The sequence below is a fragment of the Ornithodoros turicata genome, chromosome 2 (genome assembly GCF_037126465.1).
Source record: "Ornithodoros turicata isolate Travis chromosome 2, ASM3712646v1, whole genome shotgun sequence".
In the NCBI taxonomy this organism is placed as follows: domain Eukaryota; kingdom Metazoa; phylum Arthropoda; class Arachnida; order Ixodida; family Argasidae; genus Ornithodoros; species Ornithodoros turicata.
In genome coordinates, this window is record NC_088202.1 from 143996007 (window position 1) to 144020549 (window position 24543).

At 46.5% G+C, this 24543-nt stretch overlaps 1 protein-coding gene across 1 annotated transcript in view; it reads left to right on the forward strand.

Annotated features, from left to right (window-relative positions):
* The window catches only part of LOC135384201 (hemicentin-2-like), a 332595-nt gene that overhangs the window by 292461 nt on the left and 15591 nt on the right, over window positions 1-24543 (forward strand). Inside the window, exons 4-7 of the mRNA XM_064613418.1 lie at window positions 5490-5699; window positions 6246-6524; window positions 10031-10321; window positions 20097-20554. Of these exons, the coding sequence (XP_064469488.1) occupies window positions 5490-5699; window positions 6246-6524; window positions 10031-10321; window positions 20097-20554 (1238 nt within the window). The remainder of the gene's footprint in view (window positions 1-5489; window positions 5700-6245; window positions 6525-10030; window positions 10322-20096; window positions 20555-24543) is intronic.

Below are 24543 nucleotides of genomic sequence, written 5' to 3' on the forward strand. Positions count from 1 at the left end.
GGCCATCACTGACAGATACAAACAAAGCCTCAAATTGCCTAAGAAATCAACGATGAAAGATGAAAGTCACTGAAAAGGTTAGCCAGCTGCAGGGATCGAACCTACATCTTCTGGATGTTGTTCCCAGCCTCAGAACATCAGTTTATCTCTTGTTCAACAGGTGTCGCTTGCGTCGATTTCCGTCGTATGAATGTGTGTATGAGTGAGCAAAAATGTAAGAGTGAAAGGAGCGTGAGTGAGTGTGAGTGGCTGGTTTGTCGTCCCTTTAGATGACGCACCCCGAAAGGCGCTGGGGAGGCGTGTTCGCTTAGCTCTATTGGTAGAGCCCTGGACCGGCAATCCAGAAGACGTGGGTTCGATCCCTGCAGCTGGCTAACCTTTTCAGTGACTTTCATCTTTCATCAGTATTTCAGGATTTGGAGCGGTACCATGTTGCTGTCCTGCGTAGTGTGCTTTGTGTTAAGCATACAGGGTGTCGCAAATAGCGTGCACCAAGCTGTAGAAAAAAAAGAAAAGAAAAAGGAAACATACTGGACGATTATGATTGTGGAACGCGAATTTCAACGGTAGCTGATGTGTGTGGATGTTGACACTTTTATTGCTGATATATGCACAACTGCTATAGAGTGACGAGTACTGCCTTGTGATCTGTGAAGTGAGTGGAGATGTGTAGAGCTGGGATTAGCGGGATAAAAATATTACTGAAATCGGGACAAAATCGGGACACTTTCCGTGACAACGTACCCATTTCTCAGTATGTCAAAACTGCTTTTATTTGCTTTCGATTGTTTTAACCTGTTTTGCATCACCGAAACCGACAGTCAACAGACAGAAGAAGAAGGTAGATAGAAGGAGACAGAGAAGAAGAAGAAGTATAATAGAGAAGAAGCGGAGGGTTTTGTGAAATACAGCCACAGCGATTTCCCGAGACCTTCCCGTTAACAGCTGCCGGAGTAAAAAGGGCTGTACACTTTACGCGAACTGAACGTCTAGTAGTTGCCGTGTATAGTCGTCACCATTATTTTTTTTTTTTTTGCGTTGTGCGTAATTAAATAATTATACAAAACTAATTACCAAACATGCAAAATATAGACGACTTTCTGTTTACAAACACGTGGCATCACGAGAAGACCGGTTCGAGGTTATATTTTGCTCAGGTTGGCAAGGAGCCAGAAAAACACGTCGGCTGATAGTCTGATAAAGCTGATAGGGCCCGCCCGCATGCTTCAAAGCATTGCGCAATTGCGCGGTGGAGTTACGTAATCAATGACCTAGGAGTGCAGGTCGTCTATTGGTTTAAAGGTTGACGTGTCACTGGACAAATGTAGATTATCTTGACAAGTACACGACCGAGATGTTTCCGCAAAAAGAACACTTTGTCTGGTTTCCTTTTTAGGCAAAATAATGCGCACAAAGCTTTATCTTATTGGAAGCAGCTCGGTTGGGTGTCTCTCGAGGCAATCTACATCTTTGCAGTTCACATCTCGACCTTAACACTAATATTTTTTTAGTTAGGTAATTACTCTCGTATAATTAATTAATTATGCACAATGAAAACAATACTGTCAACTTTCGTTTCACGACTGCTAGCAGACATTCAGGTGGTTTCGTTCGCGTTAAGCGCTCCGCCCTTTTTTTTAAATGGGGCAACCTATGCAGCTACAAGTGGAGGCCCGCTTGCACTAACGTTGTGGGACTCCATCAGTGGCGTCCTCAATAGCTTCGGTGGCGCTTCGAGCACACGCTGCCACGTACTCTGTTCGCTGCTCGTTCGCAGGTCACTGGCAAAGCTACTGAGGTCGGCACGTAATTTCCTCAACGTTCATGGAAGCAGGCTCTGGTATTTGTAAGCTGTTCCGCAAGACATTCACGCTGTGGTTCATAACGTGCAAGGTGAACAACAACACCAACAAAAAAACAAAACAAAAACTTGTTCTCTTGCCGTTGGAGGAAATTACCATTTAGAACAACAGGGAACAACGGCGACCCGGCATATGCAAATACTCTGAAAACTTTACGGTATTCAAGAGGGCAAAAACACGGACAGTCCACCAACTCGGTCAACGCACGCGCTATGTTAGTGGCAGAGAAAAACGCGAAGCGTTTTAAGCCTACTTTAAGACCCCTTCACTGTTCATGTCGAAACGCAAAAACACGCATCGCGCGTCTTTTAGTTTAACGGCAACACCCGTTGACAGCTTCAACGCGGTGAACATCATCCGAGAGAGCTGTCGTCACTTCCCATAACGCAGCTTCAACACACGTTCAAAACGTTACAACCCTGTGCGTCCAGACCTGCCGCTTTCGCTTCCCTCGATGTTTATCGGACTGTATAGCTCCTGTAAAGGGTGCTCTGCCTTTTTAAGACCCTTATGGAGGGAAAGCCCGCTTTACGAGGGAGCGTAATTGTGGGTTGGATACTGCGTTAAAAGCGAGCGCATTCTCTCCGGATGAGGGTCAGCACAAAATGATGGGTTAACGAAGCGCTAATAGAATTGAGGTGTAGTAAAGGAGATATTCGAAAATTGGACGAGTCAGCTGTAAATAAATGTTTGTAATGAGCGTTGCAATAATGACCAGCTTGCGGGCGAAACTAACTGCCATCTGTCTTCCACTCGACGACCTATTAGCGTTACGTTTGGCGGGGTAATTTCGTGGAAGGAATACGAGCGGGAGAGTAAAATTAGTATAAAAGATTGCCTGTATTTTTGGACATTTTGACAAACTCATTAAAGTGCGGGAGATTTATAGGGCCGCCAGGTGTCCATATGACGTGTCCACGTTACGTGGTCATAGGTTGCAACGAAGGTGACAGTCACGTGCTGTTTCGCCCTATAAAGCTATTCTTCAATTGACAACATCACCTTATAAAGTTGTTTTGGAGCTTTTTTTATTTGTCGCTCTGGCGGGTCATTGCAAATGGAGCGCAGTCGTTCGAGCCGTTTTAATTTGAAATAAGATTTGCTTTGAAAAAAAAGCCGGCAATTTGAAAAACGTTACACATTGTATATGTGCAGGGAATTTTAAACCATTTTAAACCATGAACGTTTTGTAACTAAGTAATCAACTTTTTTTGCAGACGACGATGTGGACGTCGCAATTAAATTGATTTTATTTATTATTTATTTATTTATTTATTTATATGTGTCTACCAACAGCCTAAAGCCCATTTAAGCCTATTTTAACCAATATAGCGATGCCCGCATAAAGTATCCAATCTGACCCTCCATCATTCACGTTGTATAGATTTGTATAGATTTAATATAGATTTTAATATAGATTTTACTGATATTTTAATAGATAGAGATTAATAATAATAATAATGTACACCGTCAAATGTGGACATTGTCTCCTAAGCATAGCCCCGCTCCGACAAATCAACAACTGAAAGTTGAACGGTAATCTACGTCAGCCATGATGAATTTGCTCTAGTGTGTGGCTTCAATGGCGGCGTTGCAATATACAAAGTATTGGCCATCGGTCGCATTACTAGCCACGCAGATAACGGCAACGGGAATTATGGATTGGCTAAGATTGATGTTAGCGAATGTAAAAGATTTGTTCGTGATGGTAATTAACCAACTTGAGATAGATAAACGAACAACCACCCTAATGCCTAAACGCACTGAAATATTGAAATAGGACCGATGGTGTCCAAAAAAGCTAGACGGCGGCAGGGCTCGACCCCGTACTTTTACGTTGTCGGTTAAGTGTGCTACCGACTTCCCGAGGACACGCAAAGTGCCCTCTTTCCGTTGGACAGGACACCCGCTCACCCTCTTCAGAGAACGTCGGAGAGTGCTGCCAGTGGGGCGTAATCGGTAGAGCACTTGACTGGCGATCAGGAGGATCGGATCTTGCCGGTGTTTGGCTTTTTTCGGAAACTGCTCGATTTCAATATTTGAAGCATTTGCAGATTGTCTGAGTGTGCACCCGGAACGAAAGTAAAACCCTCTATTCGACTGTTCAGCACACCGCTAGCATACGTAGAGGGCCGAAAGAGAAATCTACTGACAGCACATGACTGAACACAGTGCTGAATGGAAGGGATGTAACATTTCGTTGTCAGTACTTGCGAGATTCGAATGTGTCGTATGCTAATGGAGTGTTTTTGTGCATCGCACGCTATTGCTTTGCGTGCGCTATAAGATAACGTTGCCACCATTACGTATGCGCCGCTGCGGCGTATAGGCAAGGACACCATATGGGTACACGCTACTCTTGAGGATTCATTAATAGCGTGCGTACGGTACACATTTTTCCGACAGCATTTCGCAGGGTGCTGACTTGTTCGAGAATAAACATGGAGGCGACGCAGCAGTAAGCTCGAAAGCGGTTCGAAGCACGCGACGGCAACGGTGCGAAATCGAAAATATAATTGCAAACGATTACAAAACTAAATTCGGTTAATAGAGTATTGTCAGTTGTTCCATTTCGCAGCTGTCATTGGAGACGACTGTTTCGCCGAGACTCTTGCGGAGAGAGCGTTTGTGGAAAGAGATTGTGGGTGGGTATCTTGAAATGGGGGGGGGGTGATCTTGTTCCATCGGACGTTGCACGAAATAATAACGCAGGGTTAACGAAGACTCCCTATTGTGTGATTAAGCGGGCAGCCTGTAAGATAACTAAAGTTGTGAACTGGTATCGGTGCGACATATAATGTTAAAGCAGGAAGCAACTTAGACTGAGATACAAAGAATAGCAGTTTTGTTGTCTGTGTGTCTGCTCCTAAGTTGCTGCTTTAACATTAGGCGTAAGAGAAATTGAATGAGATGTGGTTATGTTGCTTATACCTTAGTTGGAGGACAGTAGTTCAAGGCCATAGCGGTGCAAGCGGCATTACGAGCAGCTAGACATAGTAAAGCAAAAGTCTGAGTTGTTCATGTACGAAATGTGGACATACATTAAGTCACTAAATAAGCCTCGCTTCAGAGTAGAGACACTGCGTTCCAAGAGCGAGCATGCGCCATCTTGTTTGCGCGCCACGCTAGCTACGCGCACGCGCACTTTAGCGCACGATGCCATCTATCGTGCGCGGGAGGAATGTTCCGTTCAGCTCATCAAGTCTGACGGCCTTGAGCTCAGATTGACATCCTCGGGACGCTCTGGCGGACAATACATGGATTATACACAATCATCATCACCATCTTCACCACCATTATCATCATCATCGATTATACAACAATCATACACACCTATCTATCGCACAGGGAGTATTATGTTAGCCGTCTTTGATCCTCAACTGGGGATGGTACCGGTGTGCTGCAGGAACAAGATGGCGCTCATGCTCTCCCTTGGACCCCAGTGTCGATACCCTGAACCAAAGCTTATTTAGTGACTCTAGACATACCGTATTAATGCATGCTGTTGTATTGCGTCACATGGACCTTCTTCACATGACACAACATGGCATAAACCGTGTCGCATTCACCCATTGTGACCTTAGTCTCAGACACGTCCTGGACCATAACGTAACATTTCGCCATAAGGTCGACCACGACCGAGGCTCTCCTGGTGGCGAGACGGTGAACTGGTGCAGTCTTCGCCATCAGCGTCGACATCGAGTGGGGACGGAGTGGTGAGCCGCATCCGTTTCGGTCCTCTCACCAGGGCTGATCTCCTCACCAAAGTCACCTGCCAAGCGCAAAACAACAACGTCTCGGAGCCACTTTCAACAACGGTGGTTTTAGATCTCAACTGTGAGTATTCTGCATATCCCACTTCTCAGATGAACTGGGGTGTCACACTGCATCTAAGCTGTGTGAACATCGGCGCAACATCGGCACAAGTCATACAATCATGGATAAATTGATGGAAAAATGAATTCAAATGAATAATTGAATTGATAATTGATGAGTTCGCTTATAGGCCTACGCAGCAATCCTGCTGGCGGTCGCCACGTTGGGAGGAGACGAAGTCTCTCTTAGCCCCCATGGTTACGTGCATGTTTTAGGCTGACACTGTCTAATAGTCGCTTTCACACTTCGTGAATGACTTTTCCGTTACTTTGCCATACGACACGCCACTGCGGAAGTGCAACCGAAAGTAACACGTGACATCCGACATTCCGCCACTAGGAGCGACACATACGTGGAGGTCGTCAGACGTAAAACTTACGAAATTATGTGTTCAGGTTCTGAGGTTTGTGCTTGTACCTTTTCTGCGTGTCGAATAAGATCAAGCGGTGTGTACACATACGCTTTCAACCATGCACATGAAAACAACAACGCCATTCTGCTTTTCAGTGGCCCCCACCAGTGTTTTCATCATCGGCGGCATGGAGCCCTTGCACGCTGGTCGTCCTGCTCAGCTCTCCTGCGTCTCAACCGGATCCCGCCCGACGGTTGAGTTGAGCTGGTGGAAAGACAGCGAGCGCCTCCCGGCGTCTACCTCCAACAACTCTGCCAGCACCGCTACTCTGGTTCCGACGAGCGCCGACCACGGGCGCCGCTTGGCGTGCAGGGCGCACAACCCGCGTCTGGCACACGATGCCCTCGAGGACGCCGTCACGCTACAAGTACACTGTAGGTGCATCTCTCTACTTTCCGTGCGGGGCACGCTGCGTGCGAGATTTGCACGATATTCGCCAATTTGCTGCCCGCGCTGTCCGAGTTTTTTTAAGGCTAATTGCACGCGAAACGTATTCCTGTGTCGTTAAAACTTGGTTACGCGCTCTATTTATTCACGCTAACTACTACCGCTGTGATGGAGAGGAACGGGCGGCTGTAGCGAAAAAAATTATAGGCGACGTTTTTCTTTTTTTAGCTCTTTTTATGTTGTAGATGTAAAATCAGAATACGTGCATACGACAGACGTTGTGCATGAGCACGCACAAGAGCTACAGCACATGTCCGTGCACCGCATACGTAGACATCTTCCTTCATCATAGACATCTTCCGTTCATTGACGTTACATTTCGGGACATTCCTTCGTCGAGGCCCTTTTAATTATGTCTGAACAGGTGTCTATCATCACGCGCAGATTCGAATGCACGCTTCAGTACTGAGGAAAAACAAATTTGTACCCGCCACCATTGGTCAGATACGATACCTCGGACAGACTTCTGCGGCCAGCTTTGGGCGCGTTAAGTAGCGGCTCTACCCAACGCGCTCGGTGCACTCTGTCCCTCGCACGCCGGTGCCTCTACTAAACAGTCTTTCACAGCCTCGAGCGCGATATGCGCCCCGGCGAAGTTTCCAAGGGTGCTCATTGGTTTCCCGGCCTCCCCTTCCTCCATACGTCACGGAGCCAAAGCAGCACTTACGCGCTCCGGCCTGCCAAGCTGCAGCGGAGAGTCCGGAGAGTTAATGAAGAGCACCACGATCTGGAAAAGGAGTTACACCGTGTAGTAAAAAGGAGCGCGCTCCCTGCGCTCCGGAGCCGCTACTTAACGCGCCCTTTGATATAAGGCGAGCGAGATGCATTCCTATTGGTCCTCGCAAGCTCGTGACCGTTCTCGTGGCCGCCGCACTGGGTGAGGCGTCTGCTGCGATGTCACAGTCGGTTCAGTTTGGGTATTCACGGTGCAGACTTGCTGCGTGTCTGTCACTCCCTTTGCTGCAGAACTTGGAAGGCAGGTTGGCATCAAGAGATGAACGCGGATAACATTGACAGTATCCGCGACCGCAACCGCGCTAGTTCGCATAGGTGTATCCGCATCCGCACCCGCGCGGATATTAAGTATATCCGCACTGTATTTGCAGGAAAATGTTCACACGCCGAAACCGTTATCTTAGACACATTTTCATTTTTCAGCGTGCAATCCACTCTGGAAATATTATGCTATCGTCTAGAATTGTCCAATCACATGCAGTTAGACGGCAATACAAAGACACTTCGACACGCTTTGTATTCTTTGCGTCAGTTATGGCTCCGCCAGGGGGACATCGATAGAGACACTAATGCTCATTTGCAGATAAAATTCTGAAATCCGCGCGAACGGCAGAGGTTCCCCTTTTTTATCCTAACTTTATCCACGCGGATTTCGAAACGTTAGATTTTTTTTTTCTCCAAACCACGACGTAGCGCGGATTACCGCACCCACGCACACCTCTTAGGAAAAACAGTCTTTTACATTTTTTTAAATATTCTGTGTTAGCGCCGCGAAGCAACTGCGTCTATGATCGACCTACAGATGTGGACAGATGGAGAGAGGACAGCAGGAAGGAGTGGGGGACAGAGGGGTTAGTGTGCGTCCTGGGCCGACTTCAGGGGGAACTGCGCCGACATTCATCTGAAAAGTCTGTCGTAAAACCCATGGAAAACCAGTGATGGCCAGTAGTTAAACTACTAGTTAAACTACCTGATTCTAGTTAAAACGGAGTTATCAACTACTTGCAGAAATGTAGTGGTAACTACTAGTTAAACTACTATTTCAAGTAGTTAACTACAGTAGTTAGGTTACTGCAGGCGCCAACTACTTCCGATTTTGCCGCAAGCTTTACGGCACGATTGTGGTTCCGACTTTTACCTCGATCTACTTGTTTGATGAGAACGGAAGTGCAGAGCAATTGTGTCGTGCATGTGTACTAAATCTTCACCTTTAATGCTCGTCTAGTGAAGCCTCATTTGCTGCGAAGTAATACTGCAAGTTAGTTTACCGCGTAGGCACAGAAAGAGTACCGCCGCAAACTTTGTATTTGACGATCGTAGCAATGCCTTGAGCCAAAGTTTATCGTTGCTTGTGATTCATATTTCGGTGTCCAAGAACACTACAAGGGATTGGTGTTGATGGACAACGTCAAGTAGTTATAGATGTAGTTAAAATACATTGCAGTAGTTAAAGAAGTAGTTTTAACTACTCCATCGCGAAGTAGTTAGTAGTTAATGTTAAACTACTGTAGAAGTAGTTAGTGGCCGTCACTGAGGAAAACCCCAGGCAGCACAGCCGGTGCGGGGATCCGAACCCGTTTCACCTACCAGTCTCGGCGTGGAAAGTGGACATCCTAACCAAAGAAGGGGTTTTTACATTATGAATCCTAACCAATGTGCAACGCGAGCTGGTCGTTTACATTTTGTGTAGGATAACTTCTGGTTAAGTGTCGCAACTGCCTTAAAGTGCCACTAAGGACTAAATCTCGTGTCTTCAGAATCCTACCAAAGTTATGTTACTGGACTCTTTCTGCCTCACTTTACATTCCTGTAAAATATTTTGACTCTACGTGACGCGAAAGCTGGAGAAAATATATTTTTTTTAATTTTCGAGAACTGTGACGTCATGTTAGGCACCGACGGAGCGCCCGGCTCTCATCTGGCAACGTTGTTGCCCATCGTGTCTTCCGGGAGGCTCACTTTTTGCACTTCGTTAGCGAAGCCCCACGTGACATATCATCCGATCGCTCCGACCTTCGAGAAAACAGAAAGGAGGTAGAAGACGTCTCTCCGATTTATCTCTCTTTCGATTAGTGTCACGTGACTTCTCTACCACGTGACCCTATCCGGATGCCGGCGTTGTTGCTAGGAGAAGAGTGCCTGCTCCAGATCATGACATCATTGCAATTTGTGGGCTTATGATTACGTCACCCGCTCCTCGCGTCATCGAAACTTGCGGAGGCTCAGCAGATCTTCCAAAATTGACAGAAGTGCACAGCGCTCGTAAACAGGATTCAAATTGCGCGTATAGAATTGACGGAACTTGGAATGTTACTCCTGAATGGTTATTTCGAGTTTGCTGTAGGATTGGATTGGATTGGATTGAATTCAAATTGCGCGAATAGAATAGACGAAATTTAGACGGAATGTTACTCCTGAACGGTTATTTCGAGGGTTCTATGTGATGTGATTGGATTAGATTGGATTGGAAAAAGAAATAAAAATATGGAGACCTTAGGCCCGACCCAGTCGGAACTGGCTACTCCAAAACGCGTTTGTGGGTGAAAAAGAATGAGCCCCAAAAAAGGGAAGAACAAACAAACCTATATGACATTTGACTCGATTGCATTCGACGGGTTGACCGCGCTCGTTTCGTCGCACAACGTTGCCAGACACCTTCAGCAAATTGCCTCCCCCAAACTTTGTCCCATTTTTGCAGACGCTCCGGAACTTCACGTTCGGCTGGGCAACCGCCTTCGCGAGGACGGCATCGTGGAGCAGCAAGACGTGTACCTGGAGTGCTCGGTCTCCGCCAACCCTCCCGTGGCCGAGGTGGGATGGCGCTTTGAGGGTCAGGACTTGCACACCAATACCTCTGCTGGGCTCATCGTCAGCAACCGATCCCTCGTGCTTCAGAAGGTGCAGAGGGCAGCACGAGGCGAATACTCCTGCACGGCTGCCAACTTCCTCGGAAGAGCCACTAGCCGACCTCTTTTTCTGCGGGTGCAGTGTATGTTGATATGTTTTGTTATTCGTTCATATGTGTGTCTATGCGTATGTGAACTGTATTTGAAGAATCAGTACTGAAAATAATATTTTGGGACAGGGAGCTACATATGGAGAGGGAGGGGAGGTTGATTACGTTTAAGTGAGAGATAGCAAGGAACTTTATTATACTGGATTTAATGTTTGAATGATAAGAATTTGGCGTGTTCTATTGCGGGACAATAATGATCATGAGCCACGTTGCAGTGGGACGTCATTGAGCTACGCTTACTCAGGGACCGTTCCAGAGAGGACAGTCTGAAACCGAAATATGTCATTTACTACTAATCTGAATTATTGTTATTATTCTGTGAATTATTCTGAACTCAAGGTAGTTACACATACTAATCATTAAAGGGACCATGAAATGATTTTCGAGAATTCCGAGTACTCTGCACGAAACCGTTCTCATGATCCATCACTATCGTACACACATCGACTTCTAACCGTATTCAGTACAACGGGGGCGCAGTTATCAGACAAAAATAGCAGGGCGTGACCGCTGGATATATGGTGGTGGTGGTGGTGATAGGGCTTGCCGTTGTCGGCCTCACGTGGCCTGGATATATGCCTTCGAAGTGGGCTTACGTCATGGCTATCCAATCCTCTCAGCCAACTGGGAACGACGAGGAGGACACACCCCGCCGGACCACGTGGGTGCATGGTTTCGGTTTGGACAACAACGACGTTGTACATCTCCCGTCGAAATCACTTGAAATATGGCGAAAGGCAAATTATCAGCAATGGAGGAAGAGGTTATGTGACACATACAGCGTCTATGGATCGTTCGGTACGCAGCAGCTCGTAGAATGTCACCGACGAAGGTATGTGACGAAGAAGAAGTTCAAAGAGGAAAACGGGCTCCGGTAACCATGCTGACAGTCAACGGCTATATTACATTTCTCGTAGGATTCTGTGTCAACGGTTAGGTACAATCTTGTCTCCAAGTCAAATTAAAACATATTTCATGACAAAGTATGCAAGCTTGTTTGAAAAATTTACACTTTGCTCGCAAAAGCCTGTCCGCGAATCGGCAACATGTTCTGTGTATGATGTCACGGCCAGTTCGCCTCGGAGGTGGGCCGTAGCAGCTGCCGTTCACGCCTGTGGTAAATATACAATATTTTCGCTATTTGTACGATTTTCAACTTCATATTTCACAGAGTGAATACTTTAGGACAGGGGAACTAATTAACAATGATCGTGGGTTTGTCAAATATCTTTTCATGGTCCCTGTAATAGACAACCCGCTCAACCATCTGCCGCAAAAGCCTGCCAGTTAAGCAGTCGGTGACCCGAAAGGTCGTCATCCAAACGCTCAAAACGAATATAGCGTTTCGCAATTACAACTACTCTCATTACACTCGAACTATTCCGGAAATCGAGCGTGTTTCGTAAGTGTCCTCCATAATAGAGACATGTTGAATTCCTAAATCGCTTCGTACTCCTTCCTTCTCCTCCTCCTGCTCCATTTATTGTTGTTGTTGTTGCTGTTGTTGTTGATTGCAGTTTGACGATACTGATCGATCTAGACATACGCAAAAAAAAGAAGAAGAAAGAAAGAAAATTCGTTATTAATTATTAATATCCCGTAAAAGTTGTTAAAATTCTCGCACGAACTGGCGACCACTACATCTATAGGAACGTTTAACAGAAACGGGTCTTCATTCCTTTGCCATTCAAATTAGGTGTTCGGCCACATAACAACAACTTTACTTAATGATGGTGGGAGCTTCATCGTCAGGGGGCGGTACTCTACCCCATTGCTGGTTTTAAATCATTTAGACCTACCCACGTCCTTCTCATGTTCGCCCGTTTCATCCTCAGCACCATACCTGGGTAAATTACTTCTGAAATGTAATTAAATTACATTACTCATTACTCCAGTTAGAATTTAATGAAGTTATATTACTGATTACTGCAATTGAAATGTAATGAAATTACATTACACTTACTACGAAAAAGTAATGACATTACAAGGTCATTACTGCGAGTTTAATTGTAACGATATTGAGGATGTGGAAATTCATTGTCAGACATCTCCATTTTTTTCTTTTACAAATCAATCAATCAATCAATCGTTTTCAGACAACACTACGTTGTAAAAACAAGTCGTATTTTATTCTGTGCCGATTGAGTGCGTCACCGTTCATAGGGGGCGTTGGAATTCTTTCTTCTATCTTTCTGCCAGGTGCCGCACCAGCTCCGGTGGCGCAGCGGTAACGCGTGCGCTTGGAGACTGGGAGGTCCGCGGTTCGAATCCGCGGGCTGCCTGTGCCGTCTGGGGTTTTTCCTGGGTTTCCCTCAGATGTGTAATAGGCGTATGCCGGCACAGTTCCCCTGAAGTCGGCCCATGGACGCAGCTATCCTCCCCCCGAGCTGATTCCGCTCGGTCTTCCACTTCACCCTTTCCTCTCCTCCTCTCCACCACCTTTCCCTTCCCGAGAAACATGCCGCCTAATCAGGCAGGCAGACCTCTCGGGTTCCTCCCAACGACACTCCTCCTCGTCCTCCTCCGCCAGGTGCCAACACAGAACACACAGTCGATTCTTTTGTAAAAAGTAATGAGTAATGTAATTAAAATTACTGCCAAAATGTAATTAAATTACATTACAACTTACATAATATCAAAAGTAACGCATTACAGTACAAATTGCCAGAAAAAGTATTTTATTACTGTAATTTCATTACAGTAATGACATTACTACCCAGGTATGCTCAGCACCATTCAAAAGATCTTTCCGTATGACCGTAAATAGGAATGTGCTCTATGTATACATGACTCACATCTTCATCTCACATGGTTAGATGAGGTTACCGCGTTTGAAACACGCGGTTTCTTTTACATACTTGATTAAAGCAGTAGAGCGTGGCTTTATTTCCGGGATAGCTAATATTCTCTTTGAACGTGAGCTCGCTAAATATCGAAGTATAAAAATATGCCTGACTTTTTTTTTTCAACTCCACATTTTATTCCCAATTTCAAAGTGAATTACCGACCCTAATTTGGAAGCGGACACCCGCCGAACGAAAGAATCTCGCCGCGTGCGAGAATATCAAACTTCATTCAAAAGTAATTTTTGTTTAGATTCTCGACAGGGGCAAAGAAAGATACATCGAATAGAAGCGTGGAATAATTACGCGTTCCTCGGGGGCTCCGTCGAAAAGAATTCCCTGGATAATACTTTTTATTTTTATTTTCATATTTTTTTTTCTTTTTTTTTTTTTTTGTTCGGGAGGCAGCAAGATCCTGGAAACTAACGACAATGGAACGTATGCATATACCGATGCCTCGTAGTACTTCGAAACTTGTTCCTGAGACGTTTGGGGCACATATAATGTACGCGTACTTCCCCGAATACGGCGCATTATATTCGGTGCAATGCAATAAAGTGCGCAAGAAGATAATGGTTGAGCTTGCGATGGATCCATACGCAGGAGGGTTCCTACACTCTAAGAAAAAAGGGAGTACTTTTACTCCTTTTGGGGAGTAATTGCATTGCCACAAAAAATAGTCCCTTTCGGGAGTAAATGCACGGGAGTAAATGAATGTCACAGAGTGAAGACCGCATTTCACGCGCTGTTGTAAGAGTCCCAGGTACATGATTGGTGCGCATGCATGAAAATACTTTGAAGCAAACCGTCAACCGTGATATATCGAGTGATATAAAATCTTGCGCCATACTAGGGCACAATTTGCGAAGAAAGATGCGCTAACGGTTTCTTACTCTGTTTGGCTGGAAAATTGCTACGTTGTCTGAGTTATACAGCCTTATGTCGTTCAAATTGACCAAGGGCACATATTTACGTAGACTGTCGCATTCAGGAGACCATTCGCGAAGTTTAGTGACAATTTGCAGTCCTGGGGAGTAAATGTCGGGACTAAATGTCGGGTTAGGGGACTAAAATGGGGAGTAATTGCAGACTAGGGGAGTAGAAGGTGCAATTACTCCCCGTTTTACTCCTTTTTTTCTTAGAGTATAGAAGCACACAAAAGGCAAAAGCGTGCACGTGTGCAGGAATTGCAGCGCACGCTGTCACATGTTTTACTTTACCTTTGTATTTGGCAGACTTTGTGTTTAGACCGGAGAAAACGCGAAACAAGTGTCAAGGAATATGTCAAGGGACAAGTACAAGGTCATGGGAAGGTGGCCGACGTAGAAAGAAGAAAATGAAGGCACTAAGGGGACACTCTGTGCCTTTTAAAGCGACAGCTGTCTTCTATAAGCGCTCTTGCAGGACGAACTAGCACTGGGAACGGGACAGAGAGAGGAGACGACAGGACAGGTGCTAGACTTCCAACAAAAGAATTTATTGGCAACATAGTACCGTCTTTAAATATCTGTAAGCGCTATTGACTCAAGCAACCTCGGGTCCCCATAAGCCCCTAGAAAAGAATTAGAGCTGCAGGCGCCCACAAGCGGCAGCCACCGTGCCAAAGCGCCAAAGCCCTGTGCACAGAAACGCCATGCTCCTCTGGGGGTCGTCATATTCACGTCACCTGTAACGTACAGAAGAAGGAGTTGGGCGAGAAACATGCGAGAGGAAAAACCGAAAGCGGATGTCGGCAGTTTTATTCACTTTCTCAGGACTATAAGCTAAGGTTTTGCGAAGTGACGTTTTGTATATAATACGTCCCATTACAGTTAAACTGCAATCGAACGCAACTAGTTTCAGAAAAGGATTGGGGCTGTCCGAGACAGCCCCTGTAATGACTGCGATGTCTCGTGCATATGATTGATTGGTCGACGGGAGCCGAGGTTTGCGGGTTGTTGAATTCTAGATTTTGGCTATTCTATCCTGGTCTTCGCGGCAGTAAAGTTTGGTCGGACACCACGTGGTGGCAGCTGGGGTGACTCCAGACTGAAACCGTCCACAAGGCGGCGCGGCGACAACAGAACCGCTGGCTTACGGTTGGAATACTTCGATGCCTTTAAGGGGACCCTCATCGCTACGACATCTATACCGCACGTGGTGACGGTTTTCAATCCCTTCTGGACTAAGCTGTCACGGGAAGGTGAACTTCCGGCACCCGTGAGATGGAAAACCTTCCGCGTCACCTCAGGACTAATCGAGCAAGACACTCACGTGAACACTTCTTAGCATGAATCCCAATGAATCCACCAAGAAACAAATTCATGAACTCACCAAGAATCGGAAAACACGTCCTTATGTCTCTGGACTTGTCTGACGCAGGTTGGAAGGATTACAAGACGGTAACAGAAACCTTTCACCAATATTTCATTCTACGCCGGAATATGATATACGAACGGGCAGTCTTCAATCAGCGGCATCACCCCGTGCACGAAACCGTGAACAAGCTTTCAGACACGTGCGACTTTGGAACGTAGGAGAATGAGCTCGTCCAGGACAAGCTTATGGTTGGGCTCTGCGACAGGGCTGTGAGTCAATCTGTGGATCACCGGGAGCTTGCCATGCGAACAGCTGTCAGTGCGGTAAGAAACGCTGGGTCCGTCAACAGCCAGCAGAAGGTCTTACGCAAAAATCTAGTAATAGTGCTTCGACGCCAGACGTCGTCGCGGTTCGAACTTCTAGGCGAATAACGCTGAATGCTAAGCACACAAGGGGCTCGCCTAGGGACCAAAGATTTCATCAAACGGGTCCACGCAGGTGGCGTGGGCAACTCGTAGAACATCCAAGGACCGAGTGTCCTGCGCATGGGAAACGCTGTGGGAACTGCAACAAGCTTGGTCATTTCGCAATGGTCTGCATGCCTGCATCGGAACTGCATCGGAGAACCTGAGCCGGCAACCCTTTTAAGCGAAACCGCATTGCTGTGGAGAAAATGTACATTGGCGAAGTCTCTGAATCTCGTCAATACCAGTGCATACCAGATGCTAGTGCATTTCATGGTCGATACAGGGATAGGTGTCGCTCTTGTCTCTACCTCTGTCTACGGCAGAAAAACAGTGGGGCCGGCCAAGAAAACCTGGAAACAGCTATACAGACCCATAAGGACATGAGGGAAAATAGAGGCAGGCATACAGAGGAACGACCTACATGAAAGTATCCCTTGTTGGTGGACTGCAAAACCCGCTTCTAGGAAAACTGGCTATACGGGCCTTAGGAATACTGTACAGCTAGAACTGTTCTGCGAGGTTTCCTTCTCTCTTCCGTCCGGTAGGACAAATGAAAACAGCATACACTACTAAGCTGGCACCAGCAGCCAAGCGCTCCACACAATCGTGTCCAAGACGCGTGCCCCTACCACCACTACCAAAAGGTCAAGTAAAAAAAAAAAAGCCTCCGACACATGGAACGGCTAGGCGTAATCGAAAGGTCCACACTGCTGCCCGGTGGTGCGCGCCCATGGTGGTACTGAAGAAAAGCGTTCGTCTTCGAAAAAAAGGAAAACGAAAAGCAAAAGCGAAAGTCTTCGGAGAACCTCGTCCTTGCGAAAAACGACGAGGAGCACGATCGTAGGCTTTTCGAGGAACTATGTCGACTTCAAGAGGCTGGAATAACCCTGAATAAGAAAAGAGGCGAAATCAAGGAAACTTCAGTGAAGTTTTGAGGGACATTTTGAGTCGTGATAGAATTACGATCGACTCGAGCAAGACAAAGAAGTGACGGATTTTCCCCCTTCGCAGGGCATACGAGAACTGAAATCATTTTTGGGGATGGTAAACCATTTGATGAAGTTTCTACCAGGCTTTGCTGAAAAAGCAACGCCCCTCAGAAAGCTCCTGAAAAGTAAGTCCTGTTTGTTCTGGAGAAACTGGCAGCCAGAAGCCTCTGACAATATAAAGCATGACTTGAAGAAACCGCCAACTTCAGCTTATTACGTCCCAGGAAGACCAGTGACACTTTCTGTGGATGCCTCATCTTACGGCATAGGGGCAGATCTTGGACAAGAAAACGGAGAAGCAGAAAACAGAAACAAAAATGCCTAATCTTTGGGATTTTGATTTTTAATTTCGTGTTGGCACAGCGAATCAACTATGGCTATGAGCGGCGTACATGCGTGGACGGGATGGAGAGAGGGCAGATGAAAGGACTGTGGGGGATAGGAGGTCTTTGGGCTTTGTGCCAAACGCGTTCAAATACTACAGCTTGATAGGACAGTTACTGGCGGTGATCTTTTGGCGAAATTCTTTTGCATCGGCAGTTGTTATGTGAAGACCTACTGCTAGTTCCCTGACCTGCGTGCTCCGCACAAAACGGCGACAGCCGCGACGGAAAAGGAAAGCGGAAAAAAAGCGGATTGAGCGAGGGCGCGTGGAGAGGAGGCCATCATGCCGGCGTGCGGACGCTGGAATTCACGTTACTGGAGTCTGTCGTCGAAAAACCCATTGCGCTGTGCATCCTCCTTCAGTACAAGCTGGGGCCGCTACAACACTCGAAGTGCCCGTCTGTGAAGATAACATTGGAGAGATTTATGCAGTGCAAATGCCCAGGGGACTGGTGATAGCCGTATGTTACATCTCGTCTCGCGCCACGACCTAACGGATGCGTGGCTATATAGTTTACGGCGCACTCACAGCTTACCGCACTAACAAGCTCCTCCTCGTCGGGGACTTCCACGTGGACGTTTCAGCGGGCAAGAACGTGGCGTTTCCAGAAAACATGCCTCATCCACTAGACCTCACGCTACGCACCGACGTCCACCAACCCACCATCAGACTCGGATAGTGGATAGACTCGGTCATTGAAAACACCCACTTCGTTCAAGACATCTCGCCAACCATTTGAACGACCACAAAGCAGTGGTCATCACACTCAAATAAACACTTTGTGTACAAACTTCAATGCGTCCTCACTCAACCAGACACAGCTGACACTGCAATTCGCGTTACAGGTGTCGTAATCATCGTAATTTTTTGACATGCTATTAAACTGCTATTGGAAGCTTTTTAACGTTTTGTGAAATCGTTTAATTTGGTTCGATTGATACTATGGCGGTTACACTATTTCAGTGTACCGAAAAAAATGCACTCTGAGGTTCACGCCATGATGGCGCCCTCACGCGGTGTAAACTGGCGCCATAAAGCAACGGACAAAGCTACACGATGGTTATTCCTAAAAAGCTATCAGTCATATACCTGAGTGACACGCTTCGGGGCGTTGGGTCTTTTGACATCCACCGTTCCTGTTCTGCATGCGACTATAGCTAGGGATGATCTCTTTCGGAAGGGCGTGTGGAGCGGCTGATTATGAAGTAGAGTGGCGTTCTACACGTTTCAGCAATAACTTGCAATATTACGTCAACAGCAAACAAATATCCGACGACATATCCGTTTGCCACATAAATGCTACTTGGACCTTATACTCTGCTACGTGGGTGGCAGATACATATTTATTCGAATAACTAATTTCGGCACTATTAATAAATTGTGTGAGCTCCCAGATTATCAAAGCACTCGAGGTGTTTCATGGGTTTCATTCTCCTGCGCTACGTTGCCAGAAATAACGACTGCCATCCTATAGCTGCTTGGGCCGTGTATTCACCGAGCTTGCGAAGCGAGGGCGTATTGAGACAGCTTTAGAGCTCCCTCAAGAGAGTGAGGTATTTACGACATGTGTTCGCAACGCAAACATCGTGGTGTTTTGAAGTGTTCGGGCTTTATATTACGGCGTAGGCCTGGAGTGTTTGTTATACACAGTGTTATACCCTTAGCCAACTCGGAGTCGCGAGAACATGAAGAGGATGTTAAAGAAGAAGGGCTAGTTACTAGTAAGGCAGATCTATAAAAAAAGATATCGTGAGCTGATTTCCAGCCAAGGGTGATGATGACGGTGATGTGATAAAGAAAAAAAAAATGGGGATGTGAGTTTCGACGATGTTGAACTGGCTACCCCAGTACGCTTACACACAGAAAGTACAAACAGATGAGAGATGATGAACAGAGATGAACAGAGATGATGATGGAGTTCAACATGTAGTTCAAAAGTTTCGACCAAGTGAGTGTAAAATGTCGGAATTGCTTGGGGCACACACAGCAGACATTCAGCGAGTCATAGAATATCCATAAGCCCGGTTGTACGTAGAAAACATCCAAGCTCCCTCAGCGCCTTGTCGGACGACGGAGGACCTAACAGTTTCGCGATGTCGAAGGCTCGGGAGTCCACACGAGAGAGGCTCGCCTCAAATACCCTTCGAGCATCAACGTATTTCCGACACCTGAGAAGGACGTGTTCTACCGTCCTCTACTCAACGCCACACTCACTACAGTTCGGAGAGTCTCGCTTTCCCAGTTTGAAGAGAAGACGTGCGCTGTGCGCTGAATTGAGCCGTAGCCTATGTAGGACAGGCGTCGCTTGCCGCGTGAAGGAAGGTGGTTGAATCCTTATTAGTTCATGAATCGTACTGTTTCAGGGATAAAAGCGATTACCCCTCTCCTATGTTTACCCCAGGTTTGCATCACTGTCACTCCGAGTAAAACCCAGAAGATCCCGAATACACCGAAATCGCCAAAGCGGAAATTCAGCTACTTATATACAGGCACGGATGAGGATTGACTAACATCGATAGGACTCGAAGTGTGCTGACTAGCTGCTGCATAATTGCGAAGTGGGTTTCGTCCTCTTGGACGACTAAATACTGGCAAAATCTGCTTTTTCACATTTTATCACCTGATTGCACCCTCTTTTGCGAAACCCGATTTTTACCCCCATTTAAAAAAAAAAAAACATAAAACGTGAAAAACACAAAGGTTTACTAATTCGTACCACCGATAAATAGGATGAATTCTGCAGCGCATAATCTCTGCATATTACAGATGCCCCAGTATGCGTAGAAGGCCAACAGCAAGTGTACGGTGCGGCCCGACACGAAGCCGTTCAAGTGAGCTGCGAAGTGAGCGCTGACCCAGCAACCGTGGGCTTTGAATGGCGGCTGAACGGCTCGGCAGCTGAAGCCCCACCCCACTCGTCGGCCGGCGTCCGATCCATTGCCACGGTGGTTGCACGTTCTGAAGCTGACTACGGTGCGTTGGCTTGCTGGGCTCGCAACTCCGTGGGAACCCAGAGGCAGCCGTGTATGTTCGCCCTGGTGCCCGCTGGGCCACCGGAGTCGCCCGCCGACTGCGCCGTCTCCAACCAGACAGAGGACTCCTTCGTTATACTCTGCAGTGAAGGACATCACGGTGGATTAAGACAGCATTTTGTGTTGGAGTTGCACGACAGTGCAGGTGGACGATGTAGGGCGAACCTTAGTGGGTCGCTACCTGCTTTTCAGGTGAGATATTATATATTTCCTCTATTGAAAGAAGGCAACAAACAGACAAGCAACAAATTACATATCATAAAAGCCAGGATAGGCCCTCCTGCATCTGTATCATACCTGGGTAGTAATGTCATTACTGTAATGAGATTACAGTAATAAATTACTTTTTCTAGTAATTTGTAATGTCATGCATTACTTTTAATATTATGTAATTGGTTATGTAATTTCATTACATTTGTACAGTAATTTTAATGACATTACTCATTACTTTTTGCAAACTAATCCACTGTGTGTTCTGTGTTGGCACTTGGCAAAAACAGAGTTGCCGACTGGCGATTTGAAAGAATTCCAACACCCACTATGAACGGTGACGCCCTCAATCGGCACAGAATAAAATATATCTCGTTTGTGCAACGTAGTGTTGTCTGACAATGAATTTCCACATCCTCAATGACATTACGATTAAACTCCCAGTAATGACTTTGTAATGTCATTACTCTTTTTGTAGTAATGCTAATGCAATTTCATTACATTTCAATTGTAGTAATGAGTAATGTAATTAAATTAAATTCTACCTGGAGTAATGAGTAATGTAATTTAATTAACATTTGAGAAGTAATTTACCCAGGTATGATCTGTATCCAATAGACTGCATGAGGTGCTACCTTGTCGGCTCCGCTTGGGACACACATACTTAACACGTGGATATCTCTTACGGGAAGAAGACGCTCCTGAATGCAGTCACTGTGGGGAACAACTCTCAATCCTCCATATCCTCATTGTATGCCGAGCGTATCAGCATCTTCGTGAACGTCATTTTGTTTTATTTTATTGCAACTTTTTACCACTCCACCCGGCGCTTTTGCCGGGCGATGAAAGTTTCACACCCTTTGAAAAGATCTATAGGTTTTTTTAGAGATACCGGGTTTTTAAAGGATCTGTGATTTTAATTACTAACCCAGCACTCAACACTGTTTTAGTAAATGCACAAATTTTACCCAGATGAAACTTACACTAGTATTTGGAGCATTATGGCCTTGGTAGCTAATGCGCCAGAAAAACCCAAATCATATCAAATTTATTGAAAGAAAGGAAGACAACAAATCTAGCAGTAGTGATGCATATGACACAACAATTAGGGGTAGGGGAGACAGGGAAGAGATGTGGTGGTGGTGGTGGTGGTATGATGGTGTGAGGTCTGCCTGCTCAGAAAAGGCCGCAAGTTTCACTCCTTTGTGAAGGGGGAAGGGGAAAAGGGGAGTAAAGGAGAACGTATAGAGGGTCAGAAATAAAAAGAAATGAGAAATTAGAAACATAGAGATAAAGGAATTAGTAAGAAGGGAGGGAGAGTTGTCAGTTGTCACACTCGCTACTTAAAGAAAAACGAAGCAGAGCAGGTTAGCCATTTTCCCGCTGTTTGTTATCGGCACGAGCAACCACTAACTGAGGACACCTTCATTGTCATGGAAAGTATGGACAGCTGCACACAGCGAAAGACTTGTTTCAGTGACGAGTAAAGTAAAATTTTCCGTTCACGCAATTTTCAAAATTTGTACGACGCACACTAAAGCTCTAAACAGTGCACGTGTTCGTAATATTTATTCAGCTTTCGGAAATATTTTCACGAATCTTCAGCGGAATACTTTCCATGGTTACGTCCACTGCTGAGGTAAAGTCACTGTGGGGGTCGCAAGGGTCGGTTGTCCCATATCTGGTGGGGTAAGTTGTCACGTACTTCAACTGGTAAAGCGACGGACCGCGCAAACGAGAATGTGGTTCAGTAGCTTTTTCAGTACATCTTAGAGGTCGTGTAATAATTTAGTGCCGCTTTTTACAATTGACAATGCTGGCCTACGGCCAGTAATGGATAGGCTGCAGTGCACCCATGAATCCTGTACAGCTAGGACAGACGTGTACATTCTGCAAATGCAAGGCTAATGCGTGGTTCACACTACAACTTCTCTCCGTTGCGGTTACGGTGCGGATCCAGTGCGGAGGCGGCTGTCGTACGACACGCTGTTCAGACATATGCGTTCTTGATACGTCAAATGCTTGTGGTTGACCAATCACGTCTCCACTCCACCACGTCTCCATTCCACAGGCAGCCATGAACGGGCAACGTGATGTGGTCGGCGAAACTTTGAGGTGTATTGAAGCGTATCTGCGTCATACAGAGCGCGTAAACTGGCCACTTGTTGTTCAAATGGCAGCAGCAGCGCTTCTGCTGAAAAGAAGGAAAAAATGACGACGACAGTGGGTTCGCCAAATACTACAGGAACGTGCCGTGCACGGGGAGGTTGCGCGGAGCGCGTTCGCTCATTGGTCAGCTGCATCTCCGCAGGTAGCCCGTACCGCATGGAGTTCGGTCGAGCTCAACTCTTGCGGTGCGTGTGCTTTTCGGAGTGTCGTGCTTCGTTGTCATGACAACCGTGTCGCGCCGTATCCGTAACGCATGAAAATGCAACAGTGTGAACCAAGCATTAAGATAATAGGTTCTTTTCCGCTCGTTTAGTTTGTTTTCTAGATGCACTTCCAATTGGTATTCCATTCGGTGCACCTCCAAAATAAAGACTACGAGAAAATGCAGCTGAGGCAACCTGCTCCAGCCCGTGTGACAACCTGCCCGGCTACTGGGGCGTATTGTCACACTTGACGACCCCCGAGCAAATGTTTTTATATCCTATTTTTGAAGCCAGATTTAGTTTAATATTCGTTTTGTGTAGCCAAAAGATCGCACTAGCGGTCAACTTTGGTTTCATCAGCTTGACAAATGTACTTTCGTCACAGCACAATCAGAAGTAAAAACTGTGACAACTCTCCCTCGACTTCACTACACGAAATATGTTGCAAGCGCCCGAAAGAGCAAGCAACGTGTAATCCCCATTACAAAGAGAATAATACATATTAAGCGTAGGTACGTGTATTCAGACCCCGTTTGTCGGAATCCAAAGCGTTGTTAGTACCATTGAACAACGGAAACACTGAGTGTGTAACCCAACCGACTCTCGTTAGCTGAGGTACCGTTCTGGTTAAGGCACCCACTCGCGATATCTGAAGAGTCTTCTTGCCGGGCCATCGTTTGTATCTGAATGTGGTTCAGATACAAGCCAGAGGATACGAGTCCCATTCTGGAGAGCCTTGTAGCCAATCCGCTACCTCTGCATCTCATGCACACCATATCATGATTGTAACCAGGCGGTGCCGATCGTCGCAGCATCAAAAGCAGCTATTGAATAGCATTTATGTTGTAGAGCCTAGTCGCCTCTTCACTTGCAAAACAGTGTGATGACCCGGACAACGAACATCACATTTCGCCAAAGAATTCGGCCCTTCATCGTCCCAAAATTCACAACATCTTCAAGACCGCCTATGAGATCCCACGGAAGCCATCACTCATGCGGTGGTGGTGGTGGTGGTGGTGGTGATAGGGCTTGCCGTTGTCGGCCTCACGTATGTGGGCAACGTCACGACTCACGCCCTGGGGGAATGTGCGTCCTGGGCCGACTTCTAAGGGAACTGTGCCGACATATGTCTGAATGCGTCTAAGGAAAGCCCAGGAAAAACCCCAGGCAGCACAGCCGGCACCGGGATTCGAACCCGGGTACCTCCCGGGTACCCATCGCTCATGCATATTATAGCTGAACGTACGGGTGACCAATGTCAGCGCTCTAGAGTTACCGCGCTGAGATCCGTGTTGTTGGTACCCATGCGGGTGAGATCACGATCGCAGACAAACGACGTTTGTGCGCTATCTGGATCCTGCGCCAGTGCGACCGGGACATTATTGTACAAAGAAAATCCGGAATATGCATTAGGAGCGTCTTCTGCGGCATTATCATAATTTGCTGTTGTCTTCTCCGGCGTTCACTGGCTTGGCCTTTAGATCGCGGTGCCGATTTTAGCCTTACCCATGCGGTCGAGCGTCACGATTTAGCCAGGGTGAGATAACATGATAAGAAATGAGAGGAAAGGATGAAGGTGGAAAATTAATGACTAGACCG